Genomic DNA, 23,035 nt, shown 5'->3' on the forward strand with positions numbered 1-23,035 from the left:
CCGAGCTCTGCCAGGCAGTGGTACCGCCCATGTCAGGCGGTGGTATGGCCAGAGCTCGGTCTCCGAGCTTTGTCAGGCGGTGGTACCGCCCAATCTGACGGTAGTACCGCCAGGACCCCAGAAATCCGGGAGATGACATTTTTTAGCTCCAAATTCAAACCAGTTTGGGGCCTATATAAACCCCACCCTTTCCTGCATGAAAGGGCACTGAAATCTTGATCTTATTCTGTGATTTTTAGAGCTCAAAAGTATTGTAAAGGCCAAAAGTTCTTCTCCCTCTTTTCTTCCAAGTTTTGATCATTCAAGAGATGAGTGAAAAATCTATAAGGGTTGTCTCCTAAGCCCGTCAAAAGGAGTGAAACTGTAAAAGGGTAGTTGGCCTTCGTCTATTGAAGGAAGGCCTCTAGTGGACGTCGGTGACCTTGTCGGTGGAGGAAGCCAAAAGTAGATGTAGGTCAAGATTGACCGAACCACTCTAAATCTCGATTTGCATTTACATTCTGCTCTTTATCTTCACTACAAACTGCCTCCATTACTTTACGTCAACTATACTTCTATTTACTCTTAAGTTGAAGAACTTTTCAAAACGGTTTTTCATCGAAAACGCTTTTATCGTACGAACGTCGTTTTTAACCGACGAAAGTTTTCCGCTATACTAATTCAACCCCCCCCCCCCCTCTTAGTGCTCTTGATCCTAACAAAAGAGTTGTAAGAGGATAGTTGGTCTTTGCCTATTGAAGGAAGACCGATATTAGATGATGGTGGCCTCAATGAAGGAGGAATCAAGAGTGGATATAGGTCATGACGACCGAACCACTATAAAATTGGTGTGCACTTTCTTGTAGTTAAGCAGATACGTTTTTATCAAGTTGAAAGTTTCAAAATATTTTTTCGATAGCATTAATTCACACCCCCCCCCGCTTAGTGTCATTCACGATCCTAACAATTGGTATCAAAGCAAAGTTACTCTCTATTTGGTTTCAAACCCAAGAGAGATCGCCAACAATCAAGCGGGTCTTTCTATCACTCGTCCTCCTATGTTCAATAGGACGGATTATACGTATTGAAAAACTAGAATGAGAATTTTCTTGCTTTCTATGGATTTCGAATTGTGGGACATAGTTGAAAGTGGTTTTGAGAAGTCTTCCAAATCAATGAACAAATGAAATTATTTGAAAAAGAAAACTTTTTCTTTGAATGCTAAAGCGATGAACACTTTGTTTTGTGCCTTTGATAAAAATGAATTTAATCGGGTTTTCATATGCGAAACTGCACATGAGATTTGCCACACACTTGAAGTCACACACGAAGGCACAAGTAGGATTAAATAGTCAAAAATTAATCTTTTGGTTCATAGCTATAAGTTGTTTCGCATAAAACCAAGCAAGATCGTTGGAAACATGTACACTCATTTTACAGATGTCGTCAATGGTCTAAAAGCACTTGGTAAAAATTTTTTAAATTTTGAACTTGTTAATAAGATATTAAGATCTCTTTCAAAAAGTTGGGATCCTAAAGTAATAGCAATATAAGAAGCAAAAGACCTAAATAACTTTTCGCTTAAAGAATTTATCAGGTCCTTAATGACCTACGAACTGATGTGTATAACACATGATGAACTTGAGAACAATCTTCGAAAGAATAGGAAGAACATGACACTTAGAACCAAAGAAGGTCGCTTGGGTGAAAACTCTGGTGATGATGATGATGATTTAGCACTCCTTATAAGAAAGTTTAAAAAATTCATAAAAAGGAACAAAACAAAATAAGGCTTTAAGAATAAAAGTGAACTAAAAAAGGACCAAATAATTTGCATGAATGCAAGAAGTCGGGACACTTCAAAAATGAATGTCCCCAAGTGAAAAAGAAGCTACCAAAGAAAAAGAAGGCGCTCAAAGTAACTTAGGACGATTTGAGTACATCCGAAGATGAGGAGCCAATCAACAAAGACGAAGTTACAAATTATGCTCTAATGGCTCTCAATGATGAGGTAAGTGACTCAATCAAATCTTATTTAGCTTATGATGATTTATTTATTGTTTTCAATGATCTATACGATGAATGTAAGCTAGTTAGTAAAAAAATATAAGTTGTTAAAAAAGGAACATGCTTCTCTTGTTAGTATATTTGATAAATTAAAAAATGAGCATAGTGATAGTATGTTAGCTTCTTGCACTAAAGTATGATGAGACAGATTCACTTAAAAAAGAAAATATCTTATTACAAGAAATATTAAAAAATTTTAAAATAGGTAATAAATCTCTAAACATGATCCTTACTAATAAGGGCCATGTTCATAGAAAGGAAGGAATTAGCCTTATGAGTAACACTCAATAAAGGCCAACTATCTTCGTTAAAGAACCTACATTACATGTCTCACCTAAGAAAAATATATTTTTTGTGAAAAATATGGTCATTTTGCCTATAAATGTCTATTTAAAAGGTATAGTCCATACAAATTAGTTTCAGTTGCTAAAGGAACCATAAATCACTTAATGATAGGTAGATCTATTTATGAGGGACCCAAGGTTAAATTGGTACCTAAAAGAAAACCCCCTTTCTTATAGATATGTCTATAATCACAAGCTAGAAGCAAGAGATGATACCTTGATAGTAGATGCTCAAGGCACATGACTAGAGATCCAATACACTTGTCTAAGCTCACTAGCCAAGACGAAGGATTTGCCACATTCGGAGACAACAACAAAGGAAAAATTATTGGCAAAGGAAATATAGATAACAAATCAAACCTTTTGATTGAAAATATTTTATTAATAGATGGTTTAAAACATAACTTGCTAAGCATTAGTCAATTGTGTGATAAAGGTTATAACATCAAATTTGAATCTAATGCTTGCATTATATAAATACCACATATAAATAGATCTTTGATTACCTTAAAGATCAACAATGTCTATACTATTGATCTTGATAAGTTTTGTGATGAGACTTACTTTTCAGTTTTAAATGATGATGTATGGCTTTGGCATAAAAGATTAGGTCATGCAAATATGAAACTAATTTCATAAATTTCAACTAAAGAATTAGTAAGAGATATGCATGCGAACTAGGAAAATAAATAAATAAAATTTAAAATCAAAAAATCAAATAAGCACCTCTAGACCACTACAATTGATCCATATGGATTTATTTGGACCAATTGATATAACAAGGAGGTGGTAAATATGTCTTTGTAATTGTTAATAATTATAATGGATACACTTGGACATATTTCTTGGTACATAAAAGTGATTACTTTAAATATTTTTTAAAATTTTATAAAATTAGTTCAAAATAAAAAGGATTTTATGATTGCCTCTATTGGAAGTGATTATGGTTGTGAATTTCAAAACCATGATTTAAAAACATTTGTGATTTCAATAGGTATAACCATAACTTCTCCGCTCCAAGAAACCCTCAACAAAATGAAGTTGTTGAGAGAAAAAATATGAGTTTATAAGAAATGGCAAGAACCATTATTAATGAACATAGTGTATCTAAATATTTTTGGGCTGAAGCCGTTAACACAATATGTTATGTCATGAACATGGTTTTTGTAAGACTATTACTTTCCAAAACTCCCTATGAATTGTGGAACAATAAAAGATCTAATATTTTATATTTTAAAGTTTTCGGTTGTAAATATTTTATTTTAAATGAAAAAGATACCTTAGAAAAATTTGATGCAAAATCTGATGAAGATATTTTTCTTGGTTTCTCCTCTTTGTCTAAAGCTTTTCGTATATTTAATTAAAGAACTTTGGTTATACATAATGTGTTCATCTAAGATAAAAAAAATATTTGAAACATGTTATATGCCTGTAGCATCCTCTTAAGCATGATGTGTTTGCCTAAGAAAAAGTATATGAAGCATCCAACATGATCAAAGTATCCTTTTGTATGTAATATGCCAACCTAGTAAAAAAAACATGCATATATAACATTCGACGCATCCAAAACTTTCCTTACACGTGATGTATCTATTTATGATGAAAAAGTATTTGAAGTATCCGACATCATCAAATTATTTCTTTATATATATTATATCAATCCAGAACAAAAAATATTCGTAACAATTAGTCCTTTATATACATTATAACAATCATTTCTTTATATACATTTTATCCATCTGTTACACGTGTCTTTCTAAGTAAAAAAATATTTGATCAAAATAATCTCGTGCACTCAAGCCTAAGATGAAAAAACATCACGTATGCTCTATAGAAGTTCGAAGATAGAAATTATGCTTGGAAATAAATAAGCCCTTCAAAATTATGTAATATCTTTCGAGGTATATTTTTATTTTAAATTCACTTAACTAAACTTGAGCTATTATGAAAATGATTACAATATATTTTTAATCATTGAAGTGGTCTTACCAAATGTACTCTTAGTGTAAGCTTTTACAAGAATGAGATATGGGTAGCTTTTACCTAGACAGAAATTTTTATTTGATCAATCATGACTCCTCGAATGTGGAAACACTAAAAAATGTCTTAGAGATTGATGCTCAATGGAAATAATAATTATTTCATTAGAAGGCCTTGCAAGTATTTGCAAATCTCAAAGAAAACTACACAATAACAAGTGGTACCAAACATCATTTTTGATAGGGATTCTCTAATTTCTAGGAATAGTTAAAAGCAAATGGTTACTGCATCATCTACTATCAAACCTAAACATTCAATGATCCCTTTCACATATGGCAGCAGAAAGCTCTCTGAGGAGAGCTAACCTTTAGTGTCTTTGAGATACACAAATACACAAAATATTATTGGGGCGAATTTTCGGAAAAATCCTTTGATTTTTTTATTTTTTCCAAACAAATTCAATTTTATTTTTTTCTATAGACACCCCTGTTTTTCAATATTCTAATATTGTCCTTTTTTTCTTATTTTTATTTATATCATTTTATTTTTTATTCGGCTCATTACACAAAATCGAATTAAAGATAAAAAAAATAATTATATTTTATTCATAATGGGTTAATTTTCTCATTGTAATAAACAATAAAGAATACAAAAGAAAAGGCCAAATAAAATTATGCAGCTAATAGTAGTAGGGGAATAAAGGGCCCCACCATTTACCACCCACGTGTCCCTCTGTGGCTGCGACGAACCTTTCTCGAGGCGCAGCGAGAGCGATCGAGGTGGGTGTGAAGGAGAAGAAGAAGAAGAAGAAGAAGCGCCAGAGTTGGCCGATCGCGGGTTGTAGCATTGGGACGTGCCGGTGGGAATCCCACCGCCTCTGCCTCGTCTTGGACAAGGAGCGCAGCCCCGCCCCGCACGGTGGTCGCGGTGCCCTCCCCTCCGCCGGCGGCAGCCCCTCCGACATCCTCTTCCTCACCGGAGACGGCTGCTCCTCTCTTGCCTCCCTATCTTATCTTATCTTAGATTAGCCTTTTCCCCCTTCTTTGACTGGTTCACCTGAAAGGACAGATAGACAGAAAGAGATAAAGATGGTGACCATCAGGAGGGTTCCCACCGTGCTCTCTACCTGCCAGGAGGATTCCGGCCAGCCCGGGGGCTGCGGCCGAAACTGCCTCGGCAACTGCTGCTTGCCTGGTGACGCACAAAATCGCATCTTGATTTGTATTATTCCTCCAAGATTCTGTTTGTTTCTTGCTGTAGAATTGTTTACAGTATCCAAACTTCCCCTTTATGCCTTCGGCAGCGACGCAAGTCCGAAAGTTTCTCCCCCCGGTGTCGACGAACCACCGTCCGATTTCTTTCTCAAGACCCTTTTGCAGGGGCAGGTATTACCGTTCTTGCTGGCTCTTCATATGGCAGCAGAAGCAGCAAGGCCCTTACTTCAAGCTCGGGTACAATAGCTTAGGTGCCTTTGCCTCCATTAATCACCTGCACTTCCTCAGCCTCGCTGATTAATCTCTGTTTACGCCTACTGTTGGTTCACACAAGCCAATAGTCGGAGAATTAGTGACAAAAAAGCTTTAATTTTTAACATGCCCTTTCCAGTTGAGAGATCTCCCATGGAGAGGGTTCCAATTTGCTGAAGGAAGGTCTGTCCCAGAGCAGAGTGAAGGTCTCACAATTGCTTAATTAAAGACAATTCCATGGCATTATGCATGTTTTGCTGATTCCTAATAATTGGTTCTGAAGCAAAAAGAAAGTCTCTTTCTGAGGCAAGGTTTGAAGAAGTGAAAGCTTCAATCTTTTGAGGCCACAGGTGTAATGGAGTCCGAGGAGACTAAAGGAACACCATTGAAGTCCTCATCTTCCAGGGGGGTGTTGCTTAGTCCTACAATGAGCAAGATGGCCTGAGCTGTGCTTGTTGCTGCTGCTATTTGCTGCATTTGCTTAGTTGTTTCCGAGGGGAATAAGAAGCAGATACTCTTGTCTCTCCTCGACACTATCCGAACTATCTTCAGAATACTTTGCCTAAATTTGCAGGTTATTTGAATAAAGCAGATTGTCGATTTCATTGTAGGATTTTGTACCCATTGATAATTTAAGCTTCCATTATTAGCTGGGTTTCTCTTTGTGACGAACAGCAATGGCAGCTTTAATTCTGTCCTTACATTTGTATTCCGACTCTGTTATCTCTGAATGTTTGTGCTTTCTAGCTTCTCTCTTGCATCATCAGAGTATTAAATTGCAGCATTGGCAACACAGAATAATAATGATTCTCCAAAATTCTGGATGGAAACACCATTAACAATGATGTTAAATACAGTAGGAAAGATTACCAATCTATTAGGAAGACCAGATGCATGTTCGATACAATAAAGAATTGGACACTGTACATCATATACTCAGCAGAAATCATCTCTCTTCCTATCAGCATGTTCACACCTCTCGATAACTTTTAGCTCACCATGCCTCCAATATATGAAAAGGAACCCCGTGAAGCAAAAGTAAACAGCTAAAAGGAGGCATTCGCGACGTCGATTTGCAGACAGGTATGATACGATTGCTCCAATTCTACCCAATCCCTCATCTCATCTCCTTCTTCCTCCTCCTCCTCCGCCTCCTCCTCATACTCATCATCACAATCCTCGAAAAGGTCGTAGTCTCTTATGCTCGGCACTGGTTTTAGACCCTGGTGAGAAAACGGCAAGCAAACCACCATTACCGACTGAAGATTACAAAGTCTCAACTTATAGCATGAAAACTCACATCCGTAGGGTTTCTTACCTCGGTGAAGATCTTCCTGGCCTCCTCCATAAGATTGTTGTTCAGTATAAACATAGCGGCCTCCTGAAACAGCAAAGTTAAAAGAGAAACGACGTATCAGGAATCCACCAACACCTCCAAGCACAAAGAATAAAGGAGAATATTACATACCCTCGCGACCTGGAGCTCGGCCACTGTGAGTGTCCGAGGCTCTGCCTCTATGGAAGATTTCCTCTCCAGTCCGATGATCGCCATCTCTCCTCTCTCCCTCTCTCTCTTGGTAAGCTGCCACCACAAGAAGAAGCAGAAGAAACACGTAAATGGATTCACCTCGTGTGTGGTTTCTTATACAAGGGAGGGAGGCGGGAGAACGGAACACGTGCACGGCAAAGCATGACGGAGCGGGCGCACACCTGTGCATATATTTGTCGCGCATGATCGCAGGTGGCACGAGGTGGCCACCATGGCGGTGGCCGTCACATGATGCGTCGGAGGAGGACACGTTTTGCCCGCCGTGTCGGCTGCGCCCGCCGACTTCGCCCTCCTCGCCACCTTCTACGCGCACCCACAACATTCTAGATCAGAACACACAATTCCAGTACGCTTCACCGTAGCCATGCAGTCGTAGTAATCTGATCAGAGTCCACCAAGCAATAAACATGCACACAAATTACTCGTTCATGCACGACAGTCTCAACCCAAATGTGGGGCTTAGGCCCGTCAATTTCCCACGCTTGAACTGTTCGAACACGAAACAAGTCAAAGTCCCCAGGATTGACCGATTCATGTTGGTCAAATCTTCATCACACTTATCTTGACTCGTTAGCTCAACCACATCCATCCCATTTCTTGATATCCCGACACGAATTAGGTAGCTACGGACGGTGCGGTGTGCAACACGCAGAGCGCTGCCCCCTAACGTACGTGTCAATAAAACACATTTTATTATTTGATATATGTCGTCAGATGGATTTTAATGTCTTTGGATCCGCCGACATCGCGTGTGATAAATGCATCTAGAAACTGTAAATGAACAAATGGGGGCCACGACGTATCAAACCATCCCGGAGTTCGAATGGGTTGACCTGTCGAGTTGACTCGGATTTCTGTCCCTCGTTGAAGGAGAAGAGAACAGTGTTCTCTGGTACATGTCTTGCTCTCCGGGAAATGTTTGGTTTTGACGGCTTCTTCAACGGTTCCCTCCTCTCCTTCCGCTCACTTTCGTATTGCATTAGGATTCGTGTTTGTCCGGATCTCAAGCAGATCGAACGGACCATTACGTTTAACGCATCGTGTTTATTATGGGTCAATCCGTAGGTGAAAGCTCGCTCGTTGGCGCAGCGTTCTCCTCGTGGGACACGCAGAGAGAGTGCGCTTTAGGATGTGCGAATTATAGATCAGACGGTGGTAAGGGTTTCCCCGCATTGTATTAAGGTGGGGGTATTTGTTCCATTGTTTCTTCACGAATAGCCGCCGGCCTCCTGTTGTTTCCTTTGTAGCCCCTCGCTACCTCGCTTTTGGGGTCGATTCTGGTTGCTCTTTTTGAGCTCCAATCTCTTCCGTATTCTTTCACGATTCTCGCTCGGGTTTATGCCATGAAGATGCCAGCTTGGTGGGAGGGGAAGTCCAAGTCCAAGCCGAAGCCCAGTTCCAGTCGTCGGTCTGCGGCGGAGCAGGAGCAGTCGCACCCGGTGGCCAATGAGGACGTGACGCCGAAGCGCGGCAGCGGGCGCGGGAAGGTGAAAGGTAACATCTTTGACGGGATTCTTGGCTTCAGACGGAGCAAAGTTCCTTCCCCCATTTCCACCGGCGGCGGCTGTGGAGGTGGTGGCGGGAATGTTTCGGTGTTCGGTCAACCGCTTCCGCTGCCGAAGTCGGTCTCGTCGCCACTGCCGTCTTTGGCGTCTCACGAGCACCCGGCGGTCGCGGGGTCGGCGTCGGCGTCGACCTCCAGCGGCAGCTCCTCGGCGTCGTCGGATGAGACTCCTGATCTCGGGTTCTACAGGTATTTTCTTTTGGCTTCCCTTCCAATCGAGTCTTTTGGGGATGGTTATCATCACGTTTATTCGATCAGGACTAAATTCCAGTTCATGATGCGTCGACGTGAATCTGGCTCGAGGGTTCTCGGTCCAGATGCAAAATATGATCTTTAATCTCTCGATGTTGTTGGATCGATTAGGTATCCGGATACGATCAGCATGCCAAGGGGAAGAAATGTAGCACCTGACCTGCAATCGCCTCAGTATACAACTGAAGACCGGCAGCTCTTCTCCCGCATTGCAGCTTTGGAACATCCGAAATACTTTGAAAGCTCTGATACTCCAAGAAAAGAGTCACAATCACACGGATTCGATCCTTCCTCTAATGGTAGGACTGCCTACTCTCGTGTCCAATCTTCGGCTGAGACTTTATATGGTAGAAGAACTGCAATTTCTTCCCCTGGGCATCCTTTTCCTACCTCCCCTGTGCATTCCAAAGCATTTGGTTTATGTCCAGTCTCCCCAAGCCAACGACAGGATAATTTTAGGAGCCCACCTCATCCCTTACCTCTTCCTCCAAGCTCCCCTAGCTCTTCATCCTCTTCTTCACGTTCTCCAAGGCTGCAGTGGAAGAGGGGAAAATTGATAGGCAGGGGAACCTTTGGCCATGTCTATCTTGGATTCAACAGGTGCTTATTCCCTGCTCTCTTTCTGCATTGGTGTATGATGCACATTATCTTTGGAATTTTATAAGCATATAATATGATCCATGAAGATCAATCAAAGTGGTCTTGTGACGGGGTTTTGCATTTTCAATTGGAGATATCTGTTATTTATTTTCATTGATATGCACTATGGGCTACAGCTTTTTGGATTCCCATCTACTAAAATATACTAAATCTGACTTTTTATTCATCCTCCAGTGAGAGTGGGCAGATGTGTGCAATCAAAGAGGTCAAAGACATATTTGATGACAAAAATTCAAAAGAGTGTCTCAAGCAACTAAGCCAGGCAATTTCTAATTTTCTTTGACTTGGAGAACATCTATTCCTATATATGAGTTTCCTTTTTGTGCAATCTTCATCATATCGAGAAAGTTAATGTGAAATATGCTCTCTTCTGTCAGGAAATTGCTTTGCTCAGTCAGCTGTCCCATCTAAATATTGTGCAGTACTATGGCAGTGAGCTGGTAATCTGAAAACATTCAAGTAGTTCTTTTTTTTCATCTTTGCAAGAACCTCATCGCATATGCATCTTTCTAATTTGTAAATTAAAATATTTCCATTGTTAGGATGCTTGACAAGTTTTGGTTGTGCATTATGGACAAAATTAATGACATACGTGAAAGAGAGACATAAAAGTAAAGAAAATGAGCCACAGTTGTCTGACAAAAAAGTGCTTTAAGTTTGAGCAACCTAGTTATTAACAAACCAGGCCAGCCTAGATCATGGACATGACATATCTTGACACTTATGCACTCCCTGAACCCAACAAACTCAATCATTGCAGTTTGGTCTTATCAAATCAATTTAAAACTTAAAAGAAATATGAGCCAAAAATATCCTTTTTTCAACTGGTCTTCCAATGTGATATATGTTCTTCATGTTAGTCATGTAAGATTAATCCTATCCTATGTATGATAATAAGATTAAGCTAGTACTTTTTGTGCATATTCAGTGGTAATAATGATTCATGATGGCTATTTGAGTTTTCACTTAACTCGATGATGGAGTGGATAAGTCCAATAGTGTATTTGCCTTCGTCTTCCCTTCTTCTCATCCTGCTTGCAGGTCTCTGTATATCTGTGCAAATGCATGAACACACACATCTAACCTAATTCTTGCACAGTATCAACTGAGTAGACCAAGAATTCCCCATCCAACAGTGACCCTTAAAATGAGAGCAAAGTAGAATTCAGAGCTCTGCAGACTAATTGGGTTTCTGAATGCATTCGGCAAGAAGTTAGTTAGGTTTGTACATAGAAAATGAAGAAATTACTACTAGAGATATTCATTATTAACCTTGTGTTGATATTTGATAACTATATACATGTTTTACAAGAAAGGATAATAACTATTCTTTTCAAAAGTACTCTGACTTGATTTCCATTTGAAAATTACTCCCGAGAGTTCTTTTTTTGAAAAGTTGATTTGGTTATAAACATATTTCAGTAACTGATTAATTCAGAATTCCTTGTACAGGCTGAAGATACACTCTCAGTCTATCTGGAGTATATCTCTGGGGGTTCTATTCACAAGCTACTTCAGGAGTATGGTCCTTTTAGTGAACCTCTAATCCGGAACTATACTGCACAGATCCTTTCTGGGCTTTCATACTTGCATGAGAGGAATACTGTGCACAGGTACTGGCTGGTGCCTTTCCAAGTTATATATCCTTGCATTGGAAAAATTTTGTAACCAATGTGGTTATTGAAAGTGGATAGCTATTTTGCAGGGATATCAAAGGAGCAAATATACTTGTAGATCCTAATGGTAAAATCAAACTGGCTGATTTTGGAATGGCTAAACATGTAAGCTTCTTAAGTTTTTAAGCTTAAAATATTGTTAGCTGAATAATCTGGAAAAATGAAAGTTTCTAGCTGAGATCATAAGTCAGACAAACATTATTCGTGCTTGTGGACTTCTGCTGTATATGTATATATGTAGACATTATTTACATATTATGTATATATACATGTATATTGTTATGTATATATCTAAAAAGAGGGTACAACCTAAACAAAAGTAGTTAAGCTTTTTATATTGGTTCACCAAACAAACAATATTTCTGAGCACAACACTCTTAGCATTGATTAATAAAAAAAAAAAGAGCTTATTAGGTTATTGTCTAGTTTTTTTGTCAGAGTGACATTTAAAAAAAAAAATGTTAATGCAAACATCCATCATTTTCATTCCCAAGCTTATTAGGTTACATAGACTTATAAAGATCCAATGAGTGTACTAATATCAGTCTCAGCTTAAGCATTTTGACCAGTGATTTAAGTCATATGAAGTTGATGAGTTAGTTATAATGGCCACTATTTTCACTCCATAAGATGAACTAAATTGATAATCTCTAGTCAATTATTCATTATCATAGGCCTATGATTATCCAAAAAATCTCTTATTAAGTGTGTAAAAAATTTTCAGTCAACTTTTCAAGAAGGGTACCATATATCTTATGACTGTTTAAAAGACTCATTACAAGTTTTCATTAAAAATTTTTACATTTCTAGAAGTTTTACATATGTCGAGTGGTATATAATTTATAATACATCTTAAAAATATATGAAAGACATAATTAAGGTAAAAAAAATACAATAAAAAAAATGATCGCACTAGTTTGGTTGGCACTGGTAGGTATCATATGGTTGTACCAAAGACTAAAACTATAATATGATGATAATATAAAATAGGGTTACTTCTCTGTGTGATGTTATTTAATTCCATGAGTGTAGTGCTATTGACGGTGAGACAGATGGTAATATGGTAAAACTGGTTGCTTTTCTCCTTATGTAGGTACTTTCCACTTGATTTGAAAGTGGCATTTTCACTCAGATTTGGCTTATTGGATCTGGCATTCTGCATTCAATTACTGTAGCATGTAACTCAAGACAACTGTGGTGGGATATAGCATCATATTTAATCGCTGTATTAGAAGTCACATCTACAGGAATCATCATAAATTTATCAGTCAATTCCAAAAATACAAATTAGAGTTCACACTATCTATATGTGCTGAAAACAAGCATCACTTTTAGTGACTTTCTAATTTTCAGTAATCAGTTGCTTAGACATCCTACATGTGTCTGTTACCTGATGAAACATTTTGTACTTTACTAAACATAAGATTTTTCAGAAAATTGATTTCTCTGTATTGCCACTTATTTTTAACAACTCATCATGAAACAGATATCATCTTGCACTTCAATACGTTCATTTAAAGGAAGCCCTTACTGGATGGCTCCTGAGGTTTGTTAAATCTATAACAAATGTTGTAGTCTTAAGTCAACAAATTTACAATCTTAGATCAGTTTCCACTCTAAACTTTTGCGCAATTTGAACATTCTGCAGATTATCATGAATGGAAGTGGCTATAACCTCTCTGTAGATATATGGAGCCTGGGATGTACAGTTCTTGAGATGGCGTCTTCAAAGCCACCCTGGAGCCAGTATGAAGGGGTGCTGTATCCATCTTTTCCTGTTTTCTTTGAGAAACATAAACATCTCTGACATTGAGTGTCATTACTTGTGTAATTATAATTGTACTTTTTTTGAATTACTAGGTAGCTGCGATATTCAAAATTGGGAATAGCAAAGATATACCAGAAATCCCAGACCATCTTTCTTCTGAAGGAAAGGATTTTCTAAAGTTATGTTTGCAGCGTGATCCAATGGCTCGCCCTTCAGCTGCTCAACTGATGGAGCACCCTTTTGTTCGAGACCAAATAACAACAAATGCAGCAAAATTTAATGAAATCAGAGATACTCTGCCTTCTTCCGCTAATAGAAGTACTAGAATGGTATGAGTTAAATATTTATATGTGTTTGCATTTTTAGCTCCTAAAAATAGATGATTCTTGGATGTCCTGAAGCTTCTTTATACTTCCTGCCTTTCCTTGATTGCAACCTTCTTATCCCCCAGTAAACTATATAAAATTAGTTGAATTAACTGCTATAGTTTACCTATAAATTATCGGCTTTATTTTACTAAATGTGTACTTTATCTGTAAAACTTAACTTCAATGGTGCTTATTAATTCATGTTCCATAGTTTTTATTTTCTTTCTGAAATTCCTGCCAGACAACATCTCCCACACCTTTCTTTCAAATAATAAAATCAAATTTGTGGCGAAAGTTTATTTCTTTAGTTCTGGTGGTTACTGTAAATTGTTCATTCTTTCATTACCAAACCATTTATCATTTCTGATATATGCAGCAGTTGACTGTCGAGCTCTCTTCAAAAGAAAACACTTCTCTACATGATAGGGAATATGGCATATGTCAAACATCTGGATTTCTCTCAGAACTTCCTTCAGCATATAAGAATTCAAGGTATTGTAACTCCAAACTGGACTGACCAATTGGTTCCCTTTTCCTAAGCTCACAACAATTGCTTTTTTATTATTTTTTGCAGAAACTTAACTAGCTTGAGAGCAAACATGTCCCTACCTGTTTCTCCCTGTTCCAGTCCACTAAGGCAGTTCAGACAATTTAACAGAAGTTGCTTGCCTTCTCCTCCTCATCCATCTTATTCTTCCGGAGCAGATAACTATAGTCCAGTCAACAATATACTCTATCCAGCTAGATTAAGCAATAACATTTCAAATCCTTTCTCTGATATCGGCTTGCTAAAGGCCCGAACACCATCTGACTCTTCGAGAAGATTGAACCTCCGTTTGTAAACATGATAGTCAGAAACTGAATCCGTTCACTGCAATTGATGGTGGAAAGATTGGAATGGGATACTAAAAGTCCATCCTAGTCCGATGCAGTTGATGACTCAATGGGCAGCATTTGCAATTGATGGTGGAAAGTATTGCTTCGTGTGATATCATCTTCCATTCAGGATGGAAGATTTTGGCTAGTTTTGTCGGTTTTGTTCATAAAGTTGTTGAGAGTCAACATGATCAATGTCATGAATATCATATATTTATAGCTTGTACAGAGTATACGTGTTCACAACATATAATTGACCAGTAATTGAGGGTTTTGACCGTGGGAATGAAGACCTTGTTCTGGAGTTGTTTCAAGTTCAGCTTTTTGCTCTGTAGCATAATGATGTTAACAGAGTTGCAAATTCAAACACACACTGTTCAGTGGAAGCTTCAAAAGTCTTCATGATGGACCTTCTTTTTTGTTTGTGCGCGTGCCTTGATAGTCTTGATCTTACCTGAGTGAGTGCTCAAAGGTTTTTTTCAGCAAGCCTTGTGCATGTTTTTTTTTATTGCCTTTGAACATGTTACATATGTAGATCCCAATTATTTAGTTCACAGCTTGTCCATATTTCTACCTTTTATAGTTCATGGGACCTTGGTGGAGATTGGTAGCTTTCCTAGTATCTGCATGCTCCTTCCAAAAGATTAAGAAAACCTGGCTGAGTGCTTCTGCTTCATCATCATCTTCTTTATTTTGGTGCTAAGCTCACCATGCTGTGGGCAACTGGTGGGCTGGTTTGACTGCAAAATAAGCATGTTTAGTCAACCCCATGAGTCCCAGTATACTATTATTATTTGTGACAAACAAAATGAGTATGATTTGATATTGGACATGGATGGTCCTGTCTCTTGTATACCTACTACAACTGGCATCTAATTACCACACAAACAATAGCTTGTATTCATGAGTTTTATCCAGTGAAATGATGACTACTATTCAACTCCAAAACAGAGTTGGCCATCCAAGAATTTAAAGCAGTTTAACTGATCATCTTCAGCATCATGAACAGCAAATTTCATCCGCAAAGTCAACGAATGATCTCACTGAATGAGATGGACAAGTCAGTAAGAGCACAAGAACTGCAGCACAGAAGAGCAAACCCTTATTCTTCATTTGCAACATGTTGCCTCATCAGTGGCCATGTCAAACATGAAATTCCAGTGTTTTTTGTTTGAATTATCTCCAGTCTCATCATCTCTTATCCTCAGCATAGCTTGTGTTAATCAAACTATGCTTGGGAGTTAATGATTTGTGGCAGGGGAGATGAAGATGACAAGAAAAGCAAGGAACCACTCACCACAGGCCCTAGAAAGTTGCACTCAAGCTGCCACATGAAGCCTCCCGCATCAGGTGGCATTTCAAGGAAGATCAATCAATAACAAGAACGCTCCTCAGCTGTCTTCTGTGGAGAAGATGAACTGTCCTTCAGATATGCCAAAATCATAGACAAAGTGAAGCGTTCAACCCTACAACACCCTTTAGCAGCATGGACCATGGCAGAAACAATTTGGGGGAATCCAAAGGACAGCCACAACACAGAGAAAGTACATAAGCTGGCAATTAAAACCACCCATGTTCTGCATCTAATAAATGAAGGAAAAGTTACATGGCTGCTGTTTTCTGTAGTTTCAGTTGTTCATGCACTTGCCACTTTAGCTTGGATGGTTGTTGAGGGCTTTCCCAAGATAAAATTCCCTCCTCAAACTCTTCATGTTGGTTTCCTCTTATTTTCCAACTCTTCTTTAATGTCAAAGCCATGTAAGATGGGAAGAGATTGTCCAGCTTGAGATAGTGGAGCTTAAAGCAGATAAGAAGTCCCATCCTGTGCACAGATGTTAACTTCAAGATGGCCTTTTCTGTGGTTTTCTTAAGCAGCCAAGCTTGAGGACCAAGTGTATTCCTACACAAGTAAACCACAAACCATGTGTATTTGCTTGGTGAAAGCTACTCCCAACCTTTCCCACTTCATGACTTAATGGAGAGGGCAAGGTAGTGCATTGAAGGAAAGATGCAATGTAGATGTCCAAGTACAGGATGACAGAGATGTATACTCTCCTAAAAGCATGCCTCCCTTTTCCTCAAAATAAAATCAAAAAGAAAAAAGTACTTCTTTCAACAACTCTTCCTTCTTTTGTTTGATTAACAAGTGAGCTCTTCAAATATAGTTCATAAACAAGCTACTGATAATCTTTCCATAGAATCATCTGAAGCTAACAAATTAAAGTTTACAAGTGTTTGATCATGTACTCTACCTAATAAATGCTCACATATAACTTGTTGTAAGCATTTATTATGTTACATGTTGGAATGATGATGTCTCCAGAAAAGATATGGTCAGGTGTGATGCTTTTTAATGGCCAAGACAGATTCTGGCTTCTCCTCCTTCATGTAGCCATTAGTTGATGGATCTCATTAAATACTAAGTCAATCTTTGATAGCTTTAGAACCAAAGAGACCAGGCATTTCCTATTCCACAAGCATCCACAAATGCAATGGGGGGGGCCATTCTTCCTTCTTCCATATAAGGAAAACTTGATGCCATGCTTTTTGTGAATCCTTTGATCAGTGAGGTTGTAGGAACCTTTCTTGATGTGGTTTCCATCTTGCTATATTTTATGCATGGCAACAAAATAAATAAAAACTTAAGGATATCAATTCATGTATAGGAGGAGTACACTATATATTAATTGCTTTGAACCACATTAGGTATCTCAATACTATATGATTAATAGTGGTAGTTGCCACAGATACATCATATTACATTGACTAAGAGATTCTTAAACTACCTTGACCAAGAGATTATTAAAAAAACATGTTAGGTAATATTTTCATGTGTATATATAAAATAGTCGATGAAAAATTCAACAAGAAAATGGCTCAAAACATGAGACTCTTATTAATACGAGAACGATAGAGAATCAATTATATAATCTTGTTACGAAAATAGATAAATTTCTTTGTAACGTGGAATATGAAGTTAATCTTATAATAGCATCTAGGATCATCCCTAATAAAGGATTTGATCAAGTATTCAAGGGTTACAACATAACCTAATTGCAATATATATATATATATATATATATATATATATATATATATATATATATATATATATATATATATATATATATATATATTGCATGTTTAAATTAATTGACATGCCTAAGGGCTTTACTAGATGACAAATTGAATTGAGGCACTAAAAACTTGTGGTGATCATATTGCCATGTTAATTAACTCTGCTAATATAACACAGTTTAATTAGCCATATCCCTCTCTGCTACAGTTGACTAGGAAAAATATTATTGGACTTGGTTTTATGCTCCTCAAGAACATAATGTTCACGTAAGCCATAATCTACAGTGCATGTATATTACTGTCAATTGCAGGAATTGAAGATGTTCTTTTACCTGACATGAACAATTTCATGTCAAAATCTCGTTTAATTTTGACTTGCATGTCAAGACAGCTTTTTCCTAGTTTCTACTGAGCATGCTTCACGTAACATCACTGATTGGAGGTGGATATTTATGTGATGAATACTGTGTGCTAGTTGACTCTTGTCACTCCCTTTCCTTGTTTAGATCCGGAGGAACAATCTCTCATCTTAATTAGCTTCTGCAACCGAGGTCATGAAGCTTTCCTCCTCACCCCACCCCACCCCCCACACAGCTCTGCGAACCATGTGGAGGCCTTAAAAGCTTTCCTCCGCACAAAGGCAACCAAATTAGGGTTCTTCATCTTTCTATATTCCCCATCCCCTTATTCTATGTGTGGGTAGTCCAACCGACGGAGAAACCGCTTGCCATCTTTGAGAGGAGTAGATAACAAGTTCTTGAGGGGAGAGATAAGTAGCATCCCTAAGAACACGACATCGCTGATCCCTTCAAAGTCTTTAAATTATTGTCCACCATCTGATCTTTTATGATCATTTGTTGCCACTTATTCCTACCAAACAACGAGAGAGATCATTTCATTCTGCACCGTAGGTATTTCCAAGTCCATGCATTTGAAGCTGCAAGAATCATGATGTGGAAAGAGAGAGAGAGAGTATTGATAAGGAAGTTGTAGAACGGAATGTGTATATATTACTAGTAATAAAGATGGGATTGGTGCAAGTTTAGAGGGAGAAAGTGATGGGGGCAGTGGCCAAACACGCAACTGTAAGGGTGATCGGATAGTTCTTTCTACCTCTCCTTGTCGTGCAAAACGAACAAAAAGGACTTGCCATCCAAACCCTAACCCAACCCATCCCTTTTACTTCTCCTCTTCCTCCTCCTGCGCCCTCTTCTTCTCTTTCAGCAGGTAGGGCTGATGGGATCGACGTCGGCTTCGGCCGGATCTGGTGACGCCAAGGCTTGCCCTCGTGGTCACTGGAGGCCCGGCGAGGATGAGAGACTGCGGCAGCTGGTGCAACAGTTTGGTCCTCAGAACTGGAACTCCATTGCTGAGAAGCTGAAAGGAAGATCAGGTGTGTGTACGTGTGTGTGTGAGAGAGAGAGAGAGAGAGAGAGAAGAAAGATTGTGAGTCACAAATTCTTCTTTCCATGATGTATAGTTCACGAGAGGGAGAAGATTAGTAATCATTACTAGGCTTTTGCTAGTTTAGAGCTTGTTCTTCTTGATGTTGTCATGCTTCTTTCACCACCAGTCAGTTCTCTGTCCATAGATAGAGTCTGTTGCTTCCTAAGAGAAGGGTGCTATTGCTGTCATCTATTTGCAGGTAAGAGCTGTAGGCTGAGGTGGTTTAACCAACTTGACCCACGGATCAACAGAAGGCCATTCACAGAAGAAGAGGAAGAGAGGCTGCTGGCGGCGCAGCAAGTTCAGGGGAACAAGTGGGCGCTGATCGCGCGGCTCTTCCCGGGAAGGACGGACAACGCCGTGAAGAACCATTGGCATGTCATCATGGCCCGGCGGCACCGGGAGAGATCGAAGCTGTTTAGGAAGAGGGCCAGCTTCCCGGATCAGATCCATCCGGTCTCAGCTCCTCAGGAAGGAAGCCATCGACGGCATCTCCGATTTGGTTCTGATAGCGACTTCCGCGTCGTCTCACCCTCAGGCTTCATGCTTTGGCGAGCTTTCTCGGGATCAAGGGACTACCCTAGCACTCCCAAATGTAGTTCCGGTGTTCTCCTCGACAGCTCGCAGCTCCATGGCCGCTCGCTTCGCCCTCATCATCAAGCTTACAGAAGCCTCAGCGTAGATGCCAACTGTTCTGATTATGCAGTGAGTGCACGCGACATGGCTCGAGATGGAAGCGATTCAGCTAATAGTAGAGCTATCAGCGAGCAGATCAATGACAGAAGCAAGAAGGTTGCCTTCATAGATTTCTTGGGAGTTGGAATAGCTTCTTGAATCCAAGAACCTTTCGACTCCTCGGATTTAGGCTACAGATTGGGGTCCAAATTAGGAGAGACAACCGAGTCGGCCGGCCATTATTTTGCTTTGGGGTCTCTGACATATCAAAACATCATCCATTAATCTGACACAAGTCGTGGGAAGAAGTATTACTTCCCCACCATGGATTGCATCTGTTCTCGTTCCTTCCTTCCTCTGTGTTGTGGGCATGAAGATGTGCAGGGTAGACGATCGCATCGGATGGCGGCATATGCATGCATGCATGCATGCATCTCAGTTGTGATTGTTATCATCAGCATGTAATTTATGTAATCAAACTGTGACAGTGCAACCCTAACTATGAATTGCATGAACAGGTTCTGTAATTTGCATTCAGATTTAGCAACTAAGATGTAACCATTATCTCAAGGTGTTCAATGAATGTGCTGAAGGTGTAATGCTTCTTAAGATCTAAGAAATGACTAACCTCATTGCTGGTGGCAGATGTTATACTCTACCTATAACCTCGTTGTGTACTTTTGTGTCCCAACTCTTTCATATATTCTCAGTGCTTCTTATCCCATCATAAATCATCAATTAAGCTTGTATGTTATAATTAAGGATGATTCATTGGCTATAATTTGCAAAAAAACATGTTATGTCGTAATTGAAATATATTGATATTATGTGTTAATTTAGTTAATAATTACATTTATCTGGCTTCTACAGATTGCCAGAAATTTTGTTTATTAAGCTATGTAACGGTCTTCGTATCAACCCGTTATAAGGATTAGCGGCTGATATAACGGAGTTCAAATATCTTGGTGAGTTATAATCTCATCTTCGATCCACGTGTCAGAAAAGCGGACGACTGACCACCCTGCTTAAGTTCCTCCGCGGTTTACCGGAACGGAAATTAGAACTGATGTCACGTGCGCAAGCGACACCACTAAATCACCGTTCATATTCATCCAGATCGTCGTCATCGTGCTTTAAGATTCGCGCGTGGTGACAGGGGAAAGAACTCCCCTCCTCTTCTTTGTTCGCTATGCAGCAGACAGAAATGGCTGCCGTGAACTCCACTGTGTCGGCATGCTAATATGCGTTCCTCCGGTGCATTGTTTAGCAAAGAAGTGTATATACTGAGAGAATTCGTCAGTAGGATATCAGAGATACAAGTCAGAATTGAGGTCTTCTTTTTCTTTGTCAGTGCTAAACAATATCAAAAGCTCTCATTCTTGGTTACAGTTTTCTATCTTCGTATCGATGTCACCTGCAATATTTAGTGCATCCATTTTGATGCCGGGCAAGACCTTCTTGGAGAATCCTGAAAAGTAGTCTCCATTCTTCCCTTTCCAATGCTGAGGAAAACTTTGTCGTGGGAGTCCTTCCTGATTCGTAGCTCACCTTCGCCCTGCATGAACAATATGCTTGAGCTTAGAAACATGAGTGATCGGTCTGAGTTTTATGAAGGGGAAACAAAGGGTTGCACCAAATTCCTTTCCATTACCCAGTTGGTTGCTGAGCTTTTATAGCCCGTGGCAAAGATGATGGCATCAAAACACTGGGATTGACCATCAGCAAACACCACGGTCTTCCCTCTTATGCTTGTGATCGCGGGCACCACCTGTCATTCCAATTCAGTTCGTGAGAAGGAAATAAGACATGGCATCATATGCGAGCATAAACCAATGGCTTCAATATGATCACCTGAATCTGCTTTGACTTGATCTTTTCGATGGTGCCGATGTCGATGACCGGGGATCGTCCTTTTGTTTCCTTGGTGATGAAGGGACCTCTCTTTGGTCGAATGATGCCATGTTTTGATAGATCCCCCAACTTTAGTTTGGACAGGATGAGGATGATGACATCAACCATGAACATTGGAAGATACTTCAGGAGCACCATTCCCACATAAATCATCTCCTTGGTCACTACGTGGAATTGAACATCAGAAGAGACTGTGAAGAACACGTTGAAATGGCTTGACGTAGTTAGGAGATCGTGAGCAGTTCACGTACCGGACTCCGAATTGAGATGGACGCGTATACGCCGAATTCTGAGAGATCGTAAGCGATCTCCATTCGGGAGTTGCCGCAGCCGACGACCAGGACGCACTTCCCCGGGTACGCAGCCCCCGACTTGTAGCTCGACGAGTGGAAGACGTCGCCGGGGAAGCTGTCCAAACCAGGGAGGCGCGGAACGAAGCACTCGCCATTCTCCCCGGTGGCCACCACGAGAAACCTTCCCTTGTACAGCTTTTCCTCGCCGGTTACGGTGTCACGGGCTCCGTAACACCGGCGCGAGCGTCGTACTTGGCCACCTCGACTTGGGTACGTAACTCGGGGTTCAGCCGGAAGCGCGCCGCGTGGCCGTCGAGGTAACGAATGAACTGCTCCTTGGGGATGAACGTCGGCGTGGTCGCGGGGTGGGGCATGTGCGGCAGGGCGCAGTACTGCTTCGCCAGGTGGAGCTTCATCCGGTCGTACGACCGCTTCCGCCACAATGAAGCGACGCAGTCTTCCTTCTCAAGGATGACGAATGGGACGGAGAGAAGGAAGAGGCAAGCGGCGACTGCGAGACCGGATGGCCCTGCTCCCACGGTCACCACAAGGCTCTCCATCACTTCTGCTGCTGCTGTCTATTGCAGCATTTACATAAAAGGAGGCTGCATGCATATGAGCTTATCCAGACACCACAATCTCTTCTTGTCCTATTAGCTTCGGGTAGGAAGCGTTACACCTCTCCGAGCAGCGCGTGGAAAGGGCTTGGAGAGTCCTCACTCTGCTGGCTGTGGGCAGTTCTCAAGCTTCATACAAGCAGCTTGTCGAGTACTTCCGAATGCAGTATATGTTTCCACCTTTTTTAGTGAGAAGAAAGGAGGATTCGAATAGAATATTTGCGAGATTTAATTCGATATTCGAGTATATTGCATACTTCTTTAGATGGTGAATCGTAAACCATGTTTCTTGTTTTTGTCTTGCAGTACTGCAAATATCATGCGATTGGATTTCTGTGCAAGTTGCAAACGTTTGAGAGGTATTGACATCTAACAAAATTTTCGCTCTCAAGTGTTTTCAGACAGGTTTTTCTTGGTTCAATCAGTACCTTATAAAGCAAATGTTGTTGTAAAGCAAGTATTTCTA

General features: G+C 39.9%; 3 protein-coding genes, 2 long non-coding RNA genes and 1 pseudogene across 9 annotated transcripts; 3 read left to right on the forward strand and 3 right to left on the reverse strand.

The window, feature by feature from the left end:
• The first annotated feature begins 5,121 nt into the window (after positions 1-5,121).
• LOC135613515 (uncharacterized) lies at positions 5,122-6,596 on the forward strand. Of its 4 annotated transcripts, none has more exons than XR_010487328.1 (3): positions 5,122-5,835; positions 5,976-6,042; positions 6,120-6,596. It is a non-coding gene; the product is annotated as an uncharacterized LOC135613515 (long non-coding RNA). The 4 variants fall into 4 exon arrangements; XR_010487326.1 differs by having other exon boundaries at positions 5,122-5,821; XR_010487327.1 differs by having other exon boundaries at positions 5,976-6,596.
• Positions 6,597-6,661: 65 nt separating this feature from the next.
• Positions 6,662-7,503, reverse strand: LOC103988066 (uncharacterized). The gene is made up of 3 exons (XM_009406576.3): positions 7,305-7,503; positions 7,155-7,217; positions 6,662-7,059 (listed from the first exon to the last, which is right to left on the reverse strand). Exons 1-3 carry the CDS (start codon positions 7,386-7,388, stop codon positions 6,883-6,885), a joined length of 324 nt encoding a protein of 107 aa, XP_009404851.1. The 5' UTR covers positions 7,389-7,503; the 3' UTR covers positions 6,662-6,882.
• A 1,090-nt stretch (positions 7,504-8,593) lies between these two features.
• On the forward strand, positions 8,594-15,020 carry LOC135584144 (mitogen-activated protein kinase kinase kinase 3-like). Of its 2 annotated transcripts, none has more exons than XM_018827051.2 (11): positions 8,594-9,138; positions 9,313-9,801; positions 10,036-10,123; positions 10,239-10,301; positions 11,314-11,474; positions 11,567-11,642; positions 13,024-13,083; positions 13,186-13,293; positions 13,398-13,634; positions 14,050-14,165; positions 14,248-15,020. In XM_018827051.2, exons 1-11 carry the CDS (start codon positions 8,729-8,731, stop codon positions 14,513-14,515), a joined length of 2,076 nt encoding a protein of 691 aa, XP_018682596.2. In that variant the 5' UTR covers positions 8,594-8,728; the 3' UTR covers positions 14,516-15,020. The 2 variants fall into 2 exon arrangements, with proteins under 2 accessions (XP_018682596.2, XP_064969035.1); XM_065112963.1 differs by having other exon boundaries at positions 14,053-14,165.
• Positions 15,021-15,044: 24 nt separating this feature from the next.
• Positions 15,045-16,276, reverse strand: LOC135615013 (uncharacterized). The gene is made up of 2 exons (XR_010487804.1): positions 15,847-16,276; positions 15,045-15,289 (listed from the first exon to the last, which is right to left on the reverse strand). It is a non-coding gene; the product is annotated as an uncharacterized LOC135615013 (long non-coding RNA).
• Positions 16,277-18,263: 1,987 nt separating this feature from the next.
• On the forward strand, positions 18,264-20,357 carry LOC135613516 (transcription factor CSA-like). Its single transcript, XM_065110548.1, has 2 exons — positions 18,264-19,020; positions 19,273-20,357. The coding sequence occupies exons 1-2, from the start codon at positions 18,864-18,866 to the stop codon at positions 19,905-19,907; spliced, it is 792 nt and encodes a 263-aa protein (XP_064966620.1). The 5' UTR covers positions 18,264-18,863; the 3' UTR covers positions 19,908-20,357.
• A 764-nt stretch (positions 20,358-21,121) lies between these two features.
• LOC135613872 (probable indole-3-pyruvate monooxygenase YUCCA10) lies at positions 21,122-22,512 on the reverse strand (annotated as a pseudogene).
• Positions 22,513-23,035: the final 523 nt, after the last annotated feature.

Source organism: Musa acuminata, chromosome BXJ2-6 (assembly GCF_036884655.1).
Source record: "Musa acuminata AAA Group cultivar baxijiao chromosome BXJ2-6, Cavendish_Baxijiao_AAA, whole genome shotgun sequence".
Classification (NCBI taxonomy): Eukaryota; Viridiplantae; Streptophyta; class Magnoliopsida; order Zingiberales; family Musaceae; genus Musa; species Musa acuminata.